This window comes from Erpetoichthys calabaricus, chromosome 11 (genome assembly GCF_900747795.2).
Source record: "Erpetoichthys calabaricus chromosome 11, fErpCal1.3, whole genome shotgun sequence".
Lineage (NCBI taxonomy): Eukaryota > Metazoa > Chordata > Cladistia > Polypteriformes > Polypteridae > Erpetoichthys > Erpetoichthys calabaricus.
In genome coordinates this window covers 86528680-86550383 of record NC_041404.2, presented here as the reverse complement: position 1 = coordinate 86550383, position 21704 = coordinate 86528680, and the positions used below count along the sequence as shown (strand labels likewise).

Here is a 21704-nt window from a genome sequence, read left to right as displayed (position 1 = left end):
CTGTACTGCTATGTCTCCCGCGGTGCTAGAATGTAAAATAACCATGTTACCGCTATACATACTGTAATTCATGCAAGCGCATTTTCTTTGGTATAAGTAGAGTAAATACATAATAATTTCATTTAATTAAAGTACAGTAAAATGTACGGGTACTCACCAATGATGAATGATATTGATGATGATGATGTAGTAGCTGTGCAGTACGATGCGGTGGATTTAAAACTCCTCGGGTGGCGCCTCTTCAGGAGGAGTCGAATCTTTGGACGGGTCTTCTTCTGGTGGGGTTTCGTGCTGGCTTTTCTTTATTGGTTTCAGGAACATTGTGATGGGAAGTTGCTACTTTGATTCCTGTAGTGAACTGTTGGTACAATATCTGTGCTTTCTCGTGGATGATGTTACCGTTCAAGGGGATGATGTTCTTCCTGCAGTCAGTGATCCACAGTGCCAAGGCAGATTCCATCCTGATGATATTTTTATTCCTTATGGTTGTTACCTTTTTGGCACTATCACAGAAACTTACAGATGCGGTACTCCAGATCGCTGCTTCGTTCTTCTTTATGCAGCGTGCGGTGCTTTCATTAATGCCATAGTGGTGCGCTACTGCAGCATAAATTTAGAGCAAATCCAGTAGTTCAACCTTCTCTTGGAGTATTTTAAACTTTTCCTGGCTCTTAGGCTCAGTGCCAGAAGCCATAGAAGGTGCAGGGCATTTCAGCGTCATCTTGTGCGTTTCAGAATAACAAAATGAATACAATAACAAAGTGGAAAACATGAGGACATTCAGCTGGAGACGTGTCAGCAGCAAGGAGAAATGAATAACGCTCTCGGATTGGCTACTTTCACTATCCCAACCTCCGTTTCCTTCAGTGGTTGCTTCCTGTTCTCTCTACAGCATAGTATTGCCACGAAAAAAGCCATAAAAAATTGCAGAGGATATTTGCGCTTTCCGCTAACAATTAATAGTTGGGTTCTAAGGAAAAATCCGCAAACCCTGAACCGCGACTTCACCGGGGTCTACTATATATCTACAGTCATATGAAAAAGTTTGGGAATCCCTCTTAATTCTTTGAAAGCTCAGCCAATGATAAACAAAAATCCAAAGTAGCAACTTCCTTTTAATATATGACATGCCTTATAGAAACAGTAGTATTTCAGCAGTGACATTAAGTTTATTGGATTAACAGAAAATATGTAATATGCATCATAATAAAATTAGACAGGTGCATAAATTTGGGCACTCCAACAGAGATATTACATCAATACTTAGTTGAGCCTCCTTTTGCAAATATAACAGCCTCTCGACGCCTCCTATAGCCTTTGATGAGTGTCTAGATTCTGGATGGAGGTATTTTTTTGACCATTGTTTCATACAAAATCTCTCCAGTTCAGTTAAATTTGATGGCTGCCGAGTATGGACAGCCTGCTTCAAATCATCCCATAGATTTTTGATGATATTCAAGTCAGGGTACTGTGACGGCCATTCTAGAACATTGTACTTCTCCCTCTGCATGAATGCCTTTTTAGATTTCGAACTGTATTTTGGGCCATTGTCTTGTTGGAATATCCAACCCCTGCGTAACTTCAACTTTGTGACTGATGTTTGAACATTATCCTGAAGAATTTGTTGATATTGGGTAGAATTCATCCGACCCTCGACCTTAACAAGGGCTCCAGTCCCTAAAATAGCCACACAGCATGATGGAACCTCCACCAAATTTGATAGTAGGTAGTGGGTGTTTTTCTTGAATGCGGTGTTCTTCTTCCTCCGTGTAAAGTGCTTTTTGTTATGACCAGATAACTAAATTTTTGTGTCATGTGTCCAAAGAACTTTGTTCCAAAATGAATCTGGCTTGCGTAAATGAGCATTTGCATACAACAAGTGACTCTGTTTGTGGTGTGAGTGCAGAAAGGGCTTCTTTCTCATCACCCTGCCATACAGGTGCTCTTTGTGCAAATTGCGCTGAATTGTAGAACGATGTACAGATACACCATCTGCAGCAAGATGTTCTTGCAGGTCTTTGGAGGTGATCTGCGGGTTGTCTGTAACCATTCTCACAGTCCTGTGCATATACCACTCCTGTATTTTTCTTAGCCTGCCAGACCTGGGTTTAACAGCAACTGTGCCTGTGGCCTTCCATTTCCTGATTACATTCCTTACAGTTGAAACTGACAGTTTAAACCTCTGAGAGAGCTTTTGTAGCCTTCCCCTAAACCATGATACCGAACAATCTTTGTTTTCAGATGTTTTGAGAGTTGCTTTGAGGATCCCATGCTGTCACTCTTCAGAGGAGAGTCAAAGGGAAGCACAATTTGCAATTGACCACCTTAAATACCTTTTCTCATGATTGGACTCACCTGTCTCTATCTATCTATCTATCTATCTATCTATCTATCTATCTATCTATCTATCTATCTATCTATCTATCTATCTATCTATCTATCTATCTATCTATCTATCTATCTATCTATCTATCTATCTATCTATCTATCTATCTATCTATCTATCTATCTATCTATCTATCTATCTATCTATCTATCGATCGTCACAAGAATGAGTCTGAGACATCATAAAGAGTTGGGGCAGCCACCCGTATAATATGCTCGGCTGCAAAATTGCTTTGTTACATACAAGTTGTTTATAGTTTGGAGTCCAGAACAGAACTGCCTGTACTGAGGCAAGATGGCCGTTTTAAAGGCCTAGAAAGGAAGTGACGTCAACGGGCAGGAACTGGGAGTGTCTTCCTCAGGCTCGGAAGTGACATCATCCTTGGGGCTGGCAAGAGGCGGGATTTCCCAGGAAAGGTCTGCAAGGGACTGAGAGAGATAGTCAGTACACTACGCCGCCCCCTGGCCTGGCGTAGAATTACTAGTGAGTAAGCCCTTCAGCTGTTTCCCATGCGCACATGTGTGACAAGGGCCCCCCCCCTTAGCCCAGACCCATCAGGTTGGGCGGACCTGTCCGAGAGGTCGTAGACTCGAGAGAGAGCATTTGCATTGGCATGGAGAGAACCCTTACGGTAAACAAGCGAGAACTTATATGGTTGAAGGTCAAGAAACCACCTAGTGACCCTTGGATTTGACTCCTTGTGTAGGGCCATCCACTGGAGGGGTGCATGGTCCGTCACTAGTGTAAATTCACGGCCCAAGAGGTAGTACCTCAACTGCGTAATCGCCCATTTTATCGCAAGAGCCTCCTGTTCGACTGCCGCATACCTGGTCTCCCGATCCAGCAGTTTCCGGGTCAGGAACATGACAGGGTGTTCCACACCATCGACATTTTGGCTCAGCACGGCCCCCAGGCCTGTGTCCGAAGCGCCCGTGTGGAGTATGGGTGCTGACATAAGGGCCTGTTTTAGGTCACCAAATGCAGTGGCAGTCTTGTCTGTCCATACCACATGGTTGGGAGCCCTCTTCTTTGTTAGGTCTGCCAAGGGTGCTGCTCTCTCAGAGAACCGGGGCACAAACCGGCGGTAGTACCCAGCTAATCCGAGAAAAGCCTGCACTTGCCGTTTGGTATTCGGACGGGGCCAGCTTAATATGGTGTTAACTTTGGAGCACTGTGGCTTCATGGCACCACAACCTACTAGGTAGCCCAAATACTTAGGTTCTTTCAATCCAAAGAAACACTTCTTTGGATTAATACGAAGCCCGGCTTTACCCAGTGTCCGCAATACTGTTTCCATCTGCCGTACGTGATCCTTCCATGTGCTGGAATAGATGACCACGTCATCCAAATAAGCAGCACTAAACGCGTTATGAGGCCGGAGCACTCTGTCCACCAGACGCTGAAAAGTTGCCGGTGCCCCATGTAACCCGAATGGGAGGACCCTGTACTGCCAGTGTCCACTAGGGGTGCTAAACACGGTCTTAGCCTTCGCGGAGTCCATTAAAGGAACCTGCCAATACCCCTTGGTCATGTCAAGTGTGGTCAAGAATTTCGCTTGTCCAAGTCTCTCGGTCGTCCACGCGAGGCATAGGATAGGCGTCAAATTGGGAGACTTGATTCAGTCGACGGAAGTCGTTGCAAAACCTCCAACTCCTGTTGGGCTTACTGACCAAGACAATTGGACTGGACCAGGGACTATAGCTTTCCTCAATCACACCTAGTTCCAGCATGCGCTTGATCTCAAGCTCCACTTCTGCCTTCTTTGCTTCGGGAAGACGATATGGGCGTTCTTGTACAACAACTCCGGGTTCTGTCACAATGTTGTGCGCAATCAGAGAGGTCCTTCCAGGTTGCTCACTCACTACCTCCGGAACGGACAAGATCGCTGTCTCGAGTTCCTGCCTCTGTTTAGCATTCAAGTCTGGACCGAAGTTAAGGGTGTCACTCTGAGCAAAGAAAGAGTGGGGCTGAGCGGAGGAGGGATCAGGGTCCCTCTCCTTCCACGGCTTCAGCAAGTTAACATGATACACCCGCTTGCTCGGCCGACGATTGAGTTGTTTCATCAAGTAATCGACGAGCCCTTTCCTCTCCTTAACTTCATACGGGCCTTGCCAATGGGCAAGCAACTTCGAATGCGAGGTAGGGACCAACACCATGACGTGATTCCCCGGTTGGAACTCCCGGAGAACCGCGCCACGATCATAATGGTAGGCCTGTGCTGCTTGCGCCTCTTCCATGTGACTTTTTAAAATAGGTCGGATTTTTCCGAATCGATCGCGTAATTGTGCGATATACTGTAACATATTTACAGAGGGAAGAGCCTCTCCTTCCCATCCTCCTTTTAAAACATCCAATAATCCTCGGGGTTGTCATCCATACAACAGTTCAAAAGGGGAGAACCCCGTAGAGGCTTGTGGGACTTCCCGATAAGCAAAGAGTACGAGGGGGAGGAGCTGATCTAAGTTCCTCCCGTCCCCGCTGACCACCTTGCGCAGCATTTGCTTGAGAGTTTGATTGAACCTTCCGACAAGACCATTGGTTTGAGGATGATACACCGCGGTCTTTAAGTGCTTTATTTTGAGTAACTTGGCCGTTTCCTTGAACGTCGCCAAGGTAAAGGGCGTCCCTTGATCCGTAAGGATTTCTTTAGGGATTCCGACACGTGCAAATACGCCCACTAGTTCCCGTGCGGTTACTTTAGTAGTGGCAGAGCGCAGCGGAACTGCCTTTGGATATCGGGTAGCGTAATCTACCAGGACTAATATATATTTATGTCCTCGGGCCGACGGCTCCAGAGGTTCTACTATATCGACCCCAATACGCTCAAAGGGAACATCAATCAGGGGAAGGGGAACGAGAGGAGTGCGGTCCTTCCTAGGAATTTGCAAAATGCAAAAACGGCGAACCTCCTCATTTATTCCCGGCCAATAAAATCTGAGCTTAATCCGCTCTAAAGTCTTTTCAGTGCCTAGATGGCCTCCCAGGATGTGGGCGTGTGCCAACTCACAAACCTGCCGCCGGTAGGTTCATGGAATTAGCAGCAACTTCCGCACTCCACCCTCATGATCAGCTACTCGATGTAACAGATCGTTGTCAAGTACAAAGTGAGGGCTGCGAGGCATAGGCAGATGAGTGCGTTGGCCATTGACAAGCACGACTGCATTTTTAGCAAATTTCAGGGAGTCGTCATTCCATTGCTCTCTCCTGAAAGACGCCGGTGTTTCATTGAATTGAATTTGTAATTCGGAGAGAAGGTCTGGTCTGACCTCTAACGTTTGTTAGATACAAGTTGTTTATAGTTTGGAGTCCAGAACAGAACTGCCTGTACTGAGGCAAGATGGCCATTTTAAAGGCCTAGAAAGGAAATGACATCAACGGGCAGGAACTGGGAGTGTCTTCCTCAGGCTTGGAAGTGACGTCATCCTTGGGGTTGGCAAAAGGCGGGATTTCCTGGGAAAGGTCTGCAAGGGACTGAGGGCCTGGCGTAGAATTACTAGTGAGTAAGCCCTCCAGCTGTTTCCCATGCGCACGTATCTATCTATCTATCTATCTATCTATCTATCTATCTATCTATCTATCTATCTATCTATCTATCTATCTATCTATCTATCTATCTATCTATCTATCTATCTATCTATCTATCTATCTATCTATCTATCTATCTATCTATCTATCTATCTATCTATCTATCTAATATAAAGTTGCAAAATGTATAACAGCACTGATGTGCACAAAAGCGAGTCCAAAGCAGAACTGAGTGAATAGGGAAAAGGTAGAGGCTTTTAAAGGGGAACACTGGAATTGTGGTCAGAGGGATCAGGCTCATAAGGGTCTTCAACCATAGGCTTCGAGCCTGGATGTGACATCACAGGGCCTGGAGCTGATAACATCTTCTTCTATAGGCTCGTACCCGGAAGTGACGTCAAGAGGACCAGGTGGAATCTTCTGTGAATGGTCTGCAGGAAAGGGAGGAAAAGAGTCAGTGCACTCTCACATCCTGGTCTGATTTGGAATTGCCCTTACTCAAGCCCTTTAGTTGCCTCCCATGCGCACGTGTGTGACAAAATCCCCCCCCCCCACCTTAGCCCAGACCCTAAACGAGAGGTTGTGAACCCGAGAACGAGCATCGGCATTGGCATGAAGACAGCCCCGACGATGAATGAGGGAAAACTTGTACGGCTGGAGATCAAGAAACCACCGGGTGACCTGCGGATTTCACTCCTTGTGCAGGACCAACCACTGTAAAGCTGCATGGTCCGTGACGAGGGTGAATTCCCCGCCCAGCATGTAGTGCCTCAGCTGAGTAATTGCCCATTTAATCACCAACGCCTCCCTCTCCACTGCCGCATACCTGGTCTACCGGTCCAACAGTTTCCGGCTCAGGAACATGATGGGGTGTTCCACACCATCAACGCTTTGGCTCAGCATGGCCCCCAGGCCTGTGTCCGAAGCGTCCGTCTGGAGGATGAAAGGTAAAGTTAGGTGCTTTCAAAATAGTTGTGGACGTAAGGGCCTGCTTCAAGCCACTAAATGCAGCGCCTGTCTTTTCAGTCCATACCGCAATATTTGGGGCCCTCTTCTTTGTCAAATCAGTCAAGGGTGCTGCATTTTCCAAGAACCGGGGTACAAACCGGCGGTAGTACCCCGCTAACCCGAGAAAGACTTGAACCTGCTACCTTGCTTCACGAACGGGGCCATTTCAAAATGGCATCTACTTTGGAGCACTGTGGCTTCACGGTACCCCGACCCAACAGGTAGCCTAAATACTTGGCTTCGCTAAATCCAAAGAAACATTTCTTGGGATTAATCCGAAGCCCGGCCTCACCAAGTCACCACAATACCGCTTTAACCTGCTGTAGGTGTTCCATCCATATGCTGGAATAGATGATCACGTCATCCAGGTAGGCAGCACTGTTTGAGTTATGAGGCCTGAGCACTTTGTCCACCAGACGCTGGAAGGTTGCCGGAGCCCCGTGTAACCTAAATGGAAGGACACGATACTGCCAGTGTCCGCTAGGGGTGCTAAACATGGTCTTAACCTTTGCGGAGTCCGTTAAAGGAACCTGCCAGTACCCCTTTGTCATGTCCAGCTTGGTCAAATATTGAGACTGTCCAAACCTCTCAAGGAGGTCATCCACTCGTGGCATTGGATAAGCATCAAATTGGGAGACTTGATTAAGTTGATGGAAGTCATTGCAAAACCTCCAACTCTCGTCAGGCTTAACGACCAATACAATGGGACTGGACCAGGGACTATGACTTTCCTCGATTACTCCTAGTTCCAGCATGTGCTTGATCTCAAGCTCCGCTTCAGCTCTTTTTGCCTCGGGAAGACGATACGGACGTTCTTGGACTATAACCCCGGGTTTGTCGCAATGTCGTGCTAAATCAGAGAGGTCCTTCTGGGGTTTTCACTCACTACCTCCGGGATGGACAGGATAACTGTTTCCAGCTCCCATCGTTGTCTGGGACTTAAATCTGCACCGAAGTTAAGGCTAGCCATGTGAGCAAAGAGTGAGCAGGGCTGACAGGAGGAGGGATCGGAATCCCTGTCCTTCCACAGTTTCAGCAGATTTACATGATAAACCCGCTCTCTCGGCTGACGATTGGGTTGACTCGCCAAATAGTTGACGAGTCCTTTCATCTCCTTAACTTCGTAGGGACCTTGCCAATGGGCAAGCAACTTAGAGTGGGAGGTAGGTACTAGGACCATGACGCGATCTCCCGGGCGGAACTCCTGGAGAGACGTGCCACGGTCATAATATCAGACCTGTGCTGCTTGTGCCTCTTCCATGTGACTTTTGAAGAGGGTCTGAATTTTACCAAATCTATCGCATAATTGCGCGATATATTCCAATATATTTGTAGAGGAAAGAGATTCTTCCTCCCATCCTTCTTTTAAGATATCTAATATGCCCTAGGGTTGTCACCCATACAATTATTCAAAAGGGGAGGACCCCGTGGAGGCTTGGGGGACTTCCCGATAGGCAAAAAGGACGAGGGGAAGGAGCTGATCCCAGTTCCTTCCATCCTCGTTGACCACCTTACAAAGCATTTCTTTGAGAGTCTGAGTGAATCTCTCTACCAAACCATCGTTTTGAGGATGATATACCGCGGTCTTTAGGTGCTTTATTTTAAGTAGCTTGGCAGTCTCCTTGAACAACTCCGAGGTAAAAGGCGTCCCTTGGTCCGTCAGGACTTCCTTAGGGATGCCTACACATGCAAAGACCCCTACTATTTCCCGTGTGATGGCTTTAGAAGTGGCTAAGTGCAACGGAACAGCTTCGGGGTATTTGGTAGCATAATCCATGAGGACTAAAATGTACTTGTGTCCTCGGGCTGAGGGCTCTAGGGGTCTGACTAAATCGACCCAAATTCTGTGAAAGGGAACATCAATTAGGGGAATAGGAACGAGAGGAGCACGGTCCTTCCTAGGAATTTGTCGCAATTGACACTCCGGGCAGGAAGTGCAAAAGTGACGAACCTCCTCATTGATTCCCGGCCAATAAAAGCGGAGCTTTATCCGCTCCAGGGCTTTCTCGGTGCCCAAATGGCCATCTAGGAGGTGGGCGTGTGCTAACTCAAAGACCTGCCGCCGGAATGTCCGCAGGATTGCCTCCTCTCCTGCCCATCATGCTCTGCTACACGATACAGAAGGTAATTTTCTAACACAAAGTGAGGACCCTGTGGCATCGACTGGTGAGTGCGCTGGCCATTGACCAGGACCAGTGCATTTTTGGTAAACTTAAGGGAATCATCATTCCACTGCTCTCTTTTTAAAAGAAGCCAGCATTTCTCTAAATTGGAACTGCAAAAGGGAGAGAGGGTCCAGGCCGATCTCAAGGGGCGTGGTTTATCTATCTGTCTATCTGTCTGTCTGTCTAGATAGAGATATATACAGTGGAACCTCGGTTCATGAACGTCTCGGTACACGTACAAATCGGTTTACGACCAAAAAGTTGGGCAAACTTTTGCCTCGGTTCACGACCACACACACGGTATACGAACAAGCCAGTTTCCCTTTCAGTTTGTGCGCACCGATGATTTCCGCACGTGTTGCATTGTTCTCGGTCAGACGTGTGTGCTTTCGCTGTGAACTCTTTGTGCTGTATTTCATTTCCCTTCCGGTTCGTACGTGCCGATTACTGTATTTAAGCACGTGTTCAGCCTCTCCCTGTTCATTGTTCTAAGTCAGACGTGCGTGCTTTACCTGTGAACACTTTGTGCTCTACAGCATTTCGTGTGCTTTTGCAGTTAACCATGACTTCTAAGCAAGTGAAGAGTGGTGAGAAGAAAGTTTTGCAGAAAATTGAAATCGAAGTAAAGAAAGAAATTATTGAAAAGTATGAGCGTGGCGTTCGTGTTACTGATCTTGCCGCTGAGTACAAGAAGTCAAAATCTATGATTTTGACTATTCTAAAGCAGAAAGAATCTATTAAAGCAGCTGATGTTGCAAAAGGAGTTGCAGTGTTAACCAGGCAGAGAGGCCTCAAGTCTTGGAAGACGTGGAAAAACTGTTGCTAGTGTGGCTGAATGAGAAGCAACTTGCAGGGGATATCGTAAGTGAGGTGATGTTATGCGAGAAAGCCAGGAAGATTCATGGCGATTTGCTACAAAACTATTCCTTCTACGAGTGGCAAAAGTAAGGAATTTAAACCCAGTAGAGGATGGTTTGAAAAGTTTCGCAAGAGAAGTGGCATTCATAGTATGGTAAGGCATGGAGAGGCTGCTAGTTCCGACGCTGAAGCTGCGAAAGAATTCGTGAAAAATTTCACAAAATTAGTGGAGGACAAAGGCTACATCCCGCAACAAGTCTTCAACTGCGACGAGACTGGATTGTTCTCCACCCAGTTCCTCCTCACTTTATGCCAGAACTCGACTCATGCAAGGTTAGTTTTCTTGGTGGTTTATGGTTAGTTTTTTTTATTACGGGTATTTAAAATGTTCATTTTTCGCTTCGTAGCGTGAATTGTTGCAATGTTATTTTTCTCTTTTTTTAAATGTTCATTTTTTTTCCCTGTGCTTAAAACACATCAAAAAAAGTTTACCCAGTGATCGGGTTGTAAGGCTATTAGCGTGAACTCCTGCAATGGTACTTTCTTGGTTGCTTATGGTTGGCTTTTAAATAAAGTTCGGATTTGTTCAAATTTTCCTTTTTTTCCCCTGTGGGTCATAAGGCTACAGTATAGCGCGAACTCTTTCAATATTAGTTTTCTCTGTTGTTCAAGGTTTTCTCAGTGCTATTCAATGTTTTTACATTTAGTTTACTATTACGCTGTGCATTCTATGGTTTAATTAACTATATTTGTGCTTAAAAACTTTAAAACAAAAAATAAAATAAAATAAAAAATATATATATATATATATATATATTTACATACAGTTCATATGGTCTGGAACAGATTAATTGTATTTACATACAATCCTATGGGGGGAAATTGCTTCGGTTCACGACCAAATCGGTTTACGGCCAGAGTTTTGGAATGAATTATGGTTGTGAACCGAGGTTCCACTGTATATATAGATATAGAGAGATAGATATATATAGATATCTGTAGATATAGATATATATGTACAGTGCATCCGGAAAGTATTCGCAGCACATCTATTTTTCCACATTTTGTTATGTTACAGCCTTATTCCAAAATGGATTAAATTCATTTTTTTCCTCAGAATTCTACACATAACACCCCATAATGACAATGTGAAAACCGTTTACTTGAGATTTTTGCAAATTTATTAAAAAATAAAAAAATTGGGAAAGCACATGTACATAAGTATTCACAGCCTTTGCCATGAAGCTCAAAATTAAGCTCAGGTGCATCCTGTTTCCCCTGATCATCCTTGAGATATTTCTGCAGCTTAATTGGAGTCCACCTGTGGTAAATTCAGTTGATTGGACATGATTTGGAAAGGCACACACCTGTCTATATAAGGTCCCAGAGTTGACAGTTCATGACAGAGCACAAACCAAGCATGAAGTCAAAGGAATTGTCTGTAGACCTCCGAGAGAGGATTGGTTACAGAAAAATTTCTGCTGCTTTAAAGGTCATACATACATACTTATGTACAGTACATGTGATTTCTCAGTTTTTTTATTTTTAATAAATTTGCAAAAACCTCAAGTAAACTTTTTTCATGTTATCATTATGGGGTGTTGTGTGTAGAATTCTGAGGAAAAAAATGAATTTAATCCATTTTGGAATAAGGCTGTAACATAACAAAATGTGGAAAAAGTGATGCGCTGTGAATACTTTCCGGATGCACTGTATAGATATAGAGCGATATAGAGAAAGAGCTATATATACAGTACTGTGCAAAAGTTTTAGGCAGGTGTGAAAAAATGCTGTAAACAGAAAATGCTTTCAAAAATGAAAGTGTTAATCATTTATTTTCATCAATCAGCAAAATGCAGTGAATGAACAAAAGAGAAATCAAATCAATATTTGGTGTGACCACCCTTTGCCTTCAAAACAGCATCAATTCTTCTAGGTACCCTTGCACACAGTTTTTGAAGGAACTTGGCTGGTAGGTTGTTCCAAACATCTTGGAGAACTAACCACAGGTCTTCTGTGGATGTAGGCTTCCTCACATCCTTCTGTCTCTTCATGTAATCCCAGACACACTTAATGATGTTGAGATCAGGGCTCTGTGGGGGCCATACCATCACTTCCAGGACTTCTTGTTCTTCTTTATGCTGAAGATAGTTCTTAATGACTTTGGCTGTATGTTTGGGGTTGTTGTCCTGCTGCAGAATAAATTTGGGGCCAATCATTCGCCTCCCTGATGGTATTGCATGATGGATAAGTATCTGCCTGTATTTCTCAGCATTGAGAACACCATTAATCCTGACCAAATCTCCAACTCCATTTGCAGAAATGCAGCCCCAAACGTTCAAGGAACCTCCACCATGCTTCACTGTTGCCTGCAGACACTCATTATTGTATCGCTCTCCAGCCCTTCGACGAACAAACTGCCTTCTGCTACAGCCAAATATTTCAGATTTTGACTCATCAGTCCAGAGCAGCTGCTGCCATTTTTCTGCACCCCAGTTCCTATGTTTTCGTGCATACTTGAGTCGCTTGGCCTTGTTTCCATGTCGGAGGTATGGCTTTTTGGCTGCAACTCTTCCATGAAGACCACTTCTGGCTAGACTTCTCCGGACAGTAGATGGGTGTACCTGGGTCCCACTGGTTTCTGCCAGTACTGAGCTGATGGCACTGCTGGACATCATCCGATTTTGAAGGGTAATAAGCTTGATGTGTCTTTCATCTGCTGCACTAAGTTTCCTTGGCCGACCACTGCGTCTATGATCCTCAACGTTGCCCGTTTCTTTGTGCTTCTTCAAAAGAGCTTCAACAGCAAATCTTGAAACTCCAGTCTGCTTTGAAATCTTTGTCTGGGAGAGACCTTGCTGATGCAGCATAACTACCTTGTGTCTTGTTGCTGTGCTCAATCTTGCCATGACATGAAACTGTCTTCCACAACCTCACCTTGGTAGCAGAGTTTGGCTGTTCCTCACCCAGTTTTAAGCCTCCTACACAGCTGTTTTTGTTTCAGTTAATGACTGTGTTTCAACCTACGTGTGACACTGATGACCATTAGCACCTGTTCGGTATAATTGGTTGATCATACACCTGACTACAATCCTACAAAATCTCTGACTTTGTGCAATTGTACCTATAAGAATTGATGCTGGTTTGAAGGCAAAAGGTAGTAACACCAAATATTGATTTGATTTAGATTTTTCTTTTGTTCGCTCACTTTGCATTTTGTAATTTGATAACAATAAACAATCATTATTTATATTTCTGAAAGCATTCTTTGTTTACAGCATTTTTTAACACCTGCCTAAAACTTTTGCACAATACTGTGTATGAATGTATGTATGTATGTATGTATAATACAGTGCATCCGGAAAGTATTCACAGCGCATCACTTTTTCCACATTTTGTTATGTTACAGCCTTATTCCAAAATGGATTAAATTCATTTTTTCCTCAGAATTCTACACACAACACCCCATAATGACAACGTGAAAAAAGTTTACTTGAGATATTTGCAAATTTATTAAAAATAATAAAATTGAGAAAGCACATGTACATAAGTATTCACAGCCTTTGCCATGATGCTCAAAATTGAGCCCAGGTGCATCCTGTTTCCACTGATCACCCTTGAGATGTTTCTGCAGCTTAATTGGAGTCCACCTGTGGTAATTTCAGTTGATTGGACATGATTTGGAAAGGCACACACCTGTCTATATAAGGTCCCACAGTTGACAGTTCATGTTTAGAGCACAAACCAAGCATGAAGTCAAAGGAATTGTCTGTAGACCTCCGAGACAGGATTGTCTCGAGGCACAAATCTGGGGACGGTTACAGAAAAATTTCTGCTGCTTTGAAGGTCCCAATGAGCACAGTGCCCTCCATCATCCGTAAGTGGAAGAAGTTCGAAACTACCAGGACTCTTCCTAGACCGAGCGATCGGGGGAGAAGGGCCTTAGTCAGGGAGGTGACCAAGAACCCGATGGTCACTCTGTCAGAGCTCCAGAGGTCCTCTGCGGAGAGAGGAGAACCTTCCAGAAGGACAACCATCTCTGCAGCAATCCACCAATCAGGCCTGTATGGTAGAGTGGCCAGACGGAAGCCACTCCTTAGTAAAAGGCACATGGCAGCCCGCCTGGAGTTTGCCAAAAGGCACCTGAAGGACTCTCAGACTATGAGAAAGAAAATTCTCTGGTCTGATTAGACAAAGATTGAACTCTTTGGTGTGAATGCCAGGCGTCACGTTTGGAGGAAACCAGGCACCGCTCATCACCAGGCCAATACCATTCCTACAGTGAAGCATGGTGGTGGCAGCATCATGCTGTGGGGATGTTTTTCAGCGGCAGGGACTGGGAGACTAGTCAGGATAAAGGGAAAGATGACTGCAGCAATGTACAGAGACATCCTGGGTGAACACCTGCTCCAGAGCGCTCTTGACCTCAGACTGGGGCGACGGTTCATCTTTCAACAGGACAACGACCCTAAGCACATAGCCAAGATATCAAAGGAGTGGCTTCAGGACAACTCTGTGAATGTCCTTGAGTGGCCCAGCCAGAGCCCAGATTTGAATCTGATTGAACATCTCTGGAGAGATCTTAAAATGGCTGTGCACAGACGCTTCCCATCCAACCTGATGGAGCTTGAGAGGTGCTGCAAAGAGGAATGGGCGAAACTGGCCAAGGATAGGTGTGCCAAGCTTGTGGCATCATATTCAAAAAGACTTGAGGCTGTAATTGCTGGCAAAGGTGCATTGACAAAGTATTGAGCAAAGGCTGTGAATACTTATGTACATGTGATTTCTCAGTTTTTTTATTTTTAATAAATTTGCAAAAACCTCAAGTAAACTTTTTTCACGTTGTCATTATGGGGTGTTGTGTGTATAATTCTGAGGAAAAAAATGAATTTAATCCATTTTGGAATAAGGCTGTAACATAACAAAATATGGAAAAAGTGATGCGCTGTGAATACTTTCCGGATGCACTGTGTATATATATCATGCTAAGTATACTTTTATTAATTTATTTGTATTGTTTTTTATTTTTGTCAACTGTTCTGATTAGATATATTACATATTTATGACGATAAACTTGAGGTGAATAGTCTGATGTTTGGTGTATTTTAGGGTGAATTTGGAAGGCAGTACAGTCTGGCAACCCGAAGTCTAATGGTAACCCCTTTGTCTAGGAGATGATAGAATAGGCGTGCTCACCAAGCAACATGAATAGTACTTTTTATAAATATACAGTGTATATGTGTATATATATATATATATATATATATATATAATATAAATAAAAGTGGCAACGATAGTAGAGCTGTAACAAACACATGTTGAATCATTTCTTTAAACTCAAAAGTAAAAATACTTGAAACAAAAATGCAAATTAGATTTATCTATAACATTATTTTGATTATTCTCAACTGGGAGAACTACATCATTCTCATTGTGAGCCAATTCATAAAATTGTGTACTTAAGAGTTATGCTAGTGACACTTCCTCATAGTGGCATTTAGTTATACTTTTGTGTTTATGAGAGCAGAGCATCAGTAGAACAACAAAGAAAGTGTTCAAAGGATGGTAAATGTTTAGATTTAAAACTGGATTCAAAAATACATAAATGGAAATTGTGTTGAGTAATTATGTGAGTGGACAACTGATTGACATACCATTTCCATAATTCAGAGTTGTTAGAGGGTTGGAACATGTCCAACATGCAGAAACCTGCCTTTAGACATAGCCGTGGTCTATTGCAGATATCATATCAAAATGGCAGTTGAACATAAAAGGAATTCCTCATGTTTCCTAGATTCCCAGAAGGTTTTATTGAAGGTTGCCGTTGGGATTTTGGAAGTCAGTTATATTTTAACAAACTTGGCACACAGTTATTTACCCAGAAGCTTATGTTCTTAAATGAAGTATTATATATAAATTTAAATTAAAAAAAAAATGTCTCCCCTGGCAGCCTGCAGTGGAGGAATATCAATCCTGTAGGGCAAACAAGAAGAAACATGAAACAAAAGCATTAAAATTTACTGAATACATTTCCTGCAGAGCTGAAAGTGCCGATTCTTGTCTTGAGAATGCATACATATTGAAAAATTCCATGTCAGTTTAGAAAATGGCATGGCCATGTTGTTTATTCAAATATATAGTTTATTAAAAATATTAAAATGAATTTTGACACTGAACGACTGCATTTTTTAACTATTAAGTACATGAATTCTTTTAATTTTTTTCTATATTTGAATACTTTATAACATTGTCTGATAGAATAGTTGAGCATGAAAATATTAGCTTCAGTCATCCTACTTAGCCATAAACTAAAATGTGTTGATCCAACTAGGTCCATGCAACAAACAAGTTAACTAACAGTCTATTTAGAAAAATATGTTGGTGTTAAGGTCTTGCTTCCCATTCCTTTTCTGAAATGCAGGTTAAACTGAGTGTAGGTCAAGATGGTTGATTTCACAGATTATGCCTGTCAGACTCCAGAACAGCACTATATAATTTTCCTTACTTGTGATTTGAAGACACATCTTTGGGGGTCATGGAATCTACTTTTATTTCCACTACCTTAAGAAGATGTTTATGTTTTATATTGTGATGGATTACTCCCTAGGCTTGGCTGGAGAAACATGGACGAAGTTTTGGTCACTTTATTGATGGGATTTGGGTAAAACCTGATGGGAGAAAGACATATACTACAACTAACCCAGCCAATGGTATGTATCATCACTTTTTTTGGCTTATCTTTTGCAGCTTATTTTGTTTATATGTTAATGTATGCAAATGTTCACTAATTTTTGTTGTTCCTTTTGCTATTCCTTTTTCTCGAGACAGTGTGGAAAATAAAATATAAATAAAATTTAGAACTAAATTTCTAGAATATAAATAAAATTTGCATTTCATTGTAGATTAAAAGTTTTAATTCTTCCAGTTTTCCACTGCTAGGTTTCCAATCTGTGTTAAGAGCCTGAAACATGTCTTTACCATTACAGTAAGCAAAACATCTGTTCAGTATATTGGGGTTCTGTCTAAGTTGGCTGTAAGTTTTTAGTATCTTGTAGGAGCTGTTTTTCATAGCAAATGACTGAAGCTATATGTTATTTTACCCCCATGACTTCATCTGATTTCATCTGCATTTCAGGAGAAGCTTTGGCTTGCACACTTCAAGGAGAGTTAGATGATGTCAATCAAGCTGTGACCGCAGCTCGCAAGGCCTTTAAATGCTGGAGCACACTGTCCTGCCATGTTCGGGCACGGCACCTATACAAGTAAATTTAGGCTTTCAAGTTTCTCAAATGCAGATGTCTCTGTATACATTTTGAATAGAGGATTGTTATGATTATTTTGTTGTCTTTCCTTCTTCTCTTTCCATAGCATCTAGAATTCCTCCTGCTGGGCTATGGTATGAGAATTTATAGTGATTAGGAACCAGTGGTCTCAGTAGTGAATGACAGCGTTGGACAATCATACTATTCAAATGCTTTTATGTGTCATAGTATATGTTGGAATGCTAAATTCTGTTAACTTATATTAGCTTAGGTTATGTTTTCTAATTTTCAAGTATGGAAAATAATTTATACAAATGACTGGAAAACTGGAAACTGCACCAGTTATCAACCAAAGCATTGTAATTGTTATAATTTGGACTCCAGTTATTTTAATGCAGTGTTTTCAGTCATTTATGTATGAACTACCACTCATTTTGGAGATATTTTGGGGTGCATAACTCAGTTAATTTTTTTTGTGCCGTTTCAGTTGCCATTTTGGACACCCATTTGAGATAACTGCGCTTCAGACTGCAACTAAAATGCTCACAAATGCAACTGAACATAGGATTTGGCAATTATTTCTTCCAATGTTATTAGTTCACCAATGGCGAATGAAAACATTGAATCTTGTATACTTATTACACTTTTTTTGTTGAGCAGATGCGCTGTTAACACAGGTGTCAATATGACAGGAGATTCCTGCTTGGAGATTTGTGATCTGTATTTTACGAAAGGCTAGTTTATACTTGGTGTGTCCGCACTGGGCGCAAGAGCTGTACGGAGACAAAGTTTCCTAAATGTGCGGCATGGCTGATGCGGCGACCGTGTATCCCAAATGGTGAATTTCATGGAGAGGCTTGTTAAGCTTGTGCCAAAATGATGGACAAAGTGCTGAATATGCAACGGGTCATCAAAATGCAAGGAAGACATGAAAAACATTAGAAATGCATCTGCCTATCATTTAGGTCCCATGTTATGAAGTTATCTGTGCCCTGTGAAATTCAGTATCCCTTCTGATATTGTGTAAGCACACTAAGATATGGTTGTCATATTTTTACACATCTTTGCGCACCATTTCTCTTTTGAGAACGCATATGCTGTGCAAAATGATAGTCTGTCCGTCAGTAAACAAGCATATGCAGTAGCCTGCCTGTTTCCTCATGCACAGCAATGTCATGAAATCTGTGTTTTAAGGTTGCAGGTGTATTATGTTATTGTTGTTTTTACCATGGTGCTCTGTGATTGACGGCGGACAATAAACTTAGTTAAAATGGTATTGAAAAATGACCATTATCACCTGTTTCTTCAGTTGTTTTGCCGTGTGCACTATATGTTCTTTTACCAATAAATTCTTCAATGGGAGCTGTTCAACAAAGAAACATGGAAAAACAGATTTAGTAAAATATTATAGTAGTAATTATAATTAATAATACAGTATTTGACACCCAATCATTCTGTCCAAAATCATTGAAATACATTTACTAATGCACTTTCATGCCTTGCTCTTAAATATTTACTCAGGTAGTTTTTTCTCTAGGGGGGAAAAAAAATAATTTTCCACAGGAAAGTGTTTAAGTTCTATTAAAAAATGCCTTGCCTGTCATAACCACCTCTTTAACTTGGGGGAGAATCTCATTTTAATAGCAGGTATCATTAATCTATAAAACTCTTTTTCTTGTATATTACATGTAGAGTTGATCATGGCAGATTAAAACTGATCACGTTTTTAAAATACTTGCAGAAAGCAATAAATGGTAATCTTTATCTGCTGTTCCCCCTTGCAAAAATGAACACTGGGTAGTTAAAAAGGTGCACAGTGTCTTTAATAAGCCTGTCAGGCAGTCTTCTGTAGCATGTTCATATCTACTGTGCCCCTCTATCCATTCTTCCCATCAGAGGGGACACTCACTTCCATAGCTGAGCCTTTGCTTTAGTAATGCATGTCCCCTGAAAGCTGCTTGCAACATGAATACTATATAGCTAAAATTGTTCAAAATGTATTTTAAAAGACTGTACAGTGATCCCTCCTCGATCGCGGGAGTTGCGTTCCAGAACCCCCCGTGAAAGGTGAAAATCCGCAAAGTAGAAACCATATGTTTATGTGGTTATTTTTATATTGTCATGCTTGGGTCACAGATTTGCACAGAAACACAGGAGGTTGTAGAGAGACAGGAACTTTATTCAAACACTGCAAACAAACATTTGTCTCTTTTTCAAAAGTTTAAATGTGCTCCATGACAAGACAGAGATGACTGTTCTGTCTCACTATTAAAAGAATGCAAACATATCTTTCTCTTCAAAGGAGTGCGCGTCAGGAGCAGAGAGAGAGAAAAACAATCAAAAACCGATAGGTGCTGTTCGAGCTTTTAAGTATGCAAAGCACCGTGCGGGAAGCATGTCGCTTGACAAAGCAGCTGCAAGGAAGGGAGCAATGTGAAGATAGTCTTTCAGCATTTTTTAGACAAGCGTCTGTATCCTCTAGGGGTGCGAACAGCCCCCTGCTCACAATATATTTGAGGAGTTTTATTTAATACGTAATACATGCTCTGATTGGGTAGCTTCTCAGCCATCTGCCAATAGCGTCCCTTGTATGAAATCAACTGGGCAAACCCAACTGAGGAAGCATGTACCAGAAATTAAGACCCATTGTCCACTGAAACCCACAAACCAGCGATAAATCCGCTATATATATTTATATATTTAAATATGCTTACATATAAAATCCGTGATAGAGTGAAGCTGCGAAAGTCGAAGCGCGATATAGCGAGGGATTACTGTAGTCTGTTTTCTATATCAATTTCATTTTTAATGTGCCTCTCCATCCCATTCACTGGAGGAGATACTCATTTCCTTTGTCATTGAAATGCTCTTCTTCAGCTAAAGTTGAGCTAAACCTATTTAAACTGACTCTAGCAAGTCTTTTGTCACCTTTTTTTCCACTTTATCCCGTTATCCTATCCACGGGAAGGGACACTTATTTCCCCAGCTGGAGCAAAATTGTAGAAATGCGTGCTCCCTGTCTGTTTTTACAAAATGAACCCTTGACAGCTGAAATTCTTCAGAATGTACTTTAAAGGCTTTAGAAAGTCTTGTATTAAATCACTTTCATTTCTAGTCTGGCCTGCAGTCCCATCCATTGGAGGACACTCATTTCTACGCTGGAGAAGAGCTGTAGAAATGCGTGCCCCCTGCCTGCATTATGAATACTGGAATTATAAAATGTATAAAATTATAAAATGCATAAAATTATTATTTGATTGGAAAAACACATTTCTGAAGTATGATTCAATAGACTTGTTGCTGAAATGTGAGTCATCTAACACTGCATGTTAAAGGACAATTCTGAAAAATAAGATGTATTTCTGAAATGTAAGTGACTCCTGTTGGTGAAGAAATGCACCCATGATTTGTTAGATGAACTGATCTTTATCAGAGTGGCAAATGTAATGGAATATTTAAAAAATGTGTATGCAGGATACCTTGTTTTTTTCTGAATTCTTCCCTGAGATTGGTTAGCTATACAATATATGTTCTCTCTTTCCAGAACACTAAGTTTAGCATTGGATGCTGTCTCTGTAAATGTTCTTCTTTAAACTCATACATTTTTCTTTAAACCTCTTATTTCTAGAACAAGCATTGCAACTTCATTTGTTCAAGCCACATTTATTTTTAGCCAACCATTTGTATTTTGTATTAGCATTATAATAAAAACGTTTTAGCAGTTCTTGTATTACTATTATTTATACTGATTGCTTTATAGACACAGAGCTGGTAATTTCCAAATTACCGGTAACTAATTTTATCAGTATCTGGATTGTGTGGTTACTACATAAAATCTGAAAATTTCTAATTTTGATGTGTTACCATAATAAATGTTTTGAAAGATAAGGTTGCATAAGATCACATTTTTTGCTTTTTCCATACTGTAGTTTTTCAGAATATTTTGCTCAGAAGGTTAAAGGAAACCTCTCTGTATTTTGCTGGTATTATGCAGGAATGATTGTATCTGGATCTCTTTTTCAGTCTGCTTAGAAGAAGTGCTTCATGTTGTGTGGTTTATTTCTGATTTGGCATGGGGATCTTTTTTGGATTTTTTATTGCTTTATCAGTGTCTAGGCTAGAATATGGAATATATGTTTTTGTGTGGGCACACTTGGATCCATCTTCTGCTTTCTTTGCAATATTGTCTTGGATACTCAATTTTCTTAATTTAAAGAATTTATTATTTTCTATATATAATAAGTAAACACACCCGAATTCTTTTAAATCAGGCAAATTTAGTCTATCCAGGTAACCTAATTTGCATTTTAAAATAAACTGAGAGAAATGTGAAATAGAATTGAGTTCCTAGCTGGGAATATCCTATTTAGTTGTTGGAAAAGTAATATTATCTATACTAATAAAAGGCAAAGCCCTCACTGACTGACTGACTCACTCACTCACTCACTCACTCATCACTAATTCTCCAACTTACCGTGCAGGTGGAAGGCTGAAATTTGG

At 41.7% G+C, this 21704-nt stretch overlaps 1 protein-coding gene across 2 annotated transcripts in view; it reads left to right on the top strand.

Annotated features, from left to right (window-relative positions):
* Window positions 1-21704, top strand: part of aldh16a1 (aldehyde dehydrogenase 16 family, member A1) — a 182073-nt gene that overhangs the window by 31899 nt on the left and 128470 nt on the right. For both annotated transcript variants that reach the window (XR_007936261.1, XM_051933881.1), the window contains exons 2-3: window positions 16550-16652; window positions 17078-17204. Coding sequence is in view for 1 of the 2 variants with exons in the window: in XM_051933881.1 (XP_051789841.1) it covers window positions 16550-16652; window positions 17078-17204 (230 nt within the window). In the remaining variant the exon portion in view is untranslated. The remainder of the gene's footprint in view (window positions 1-16549; window positions 16653-17077; window positions 17205-21704) is intronic.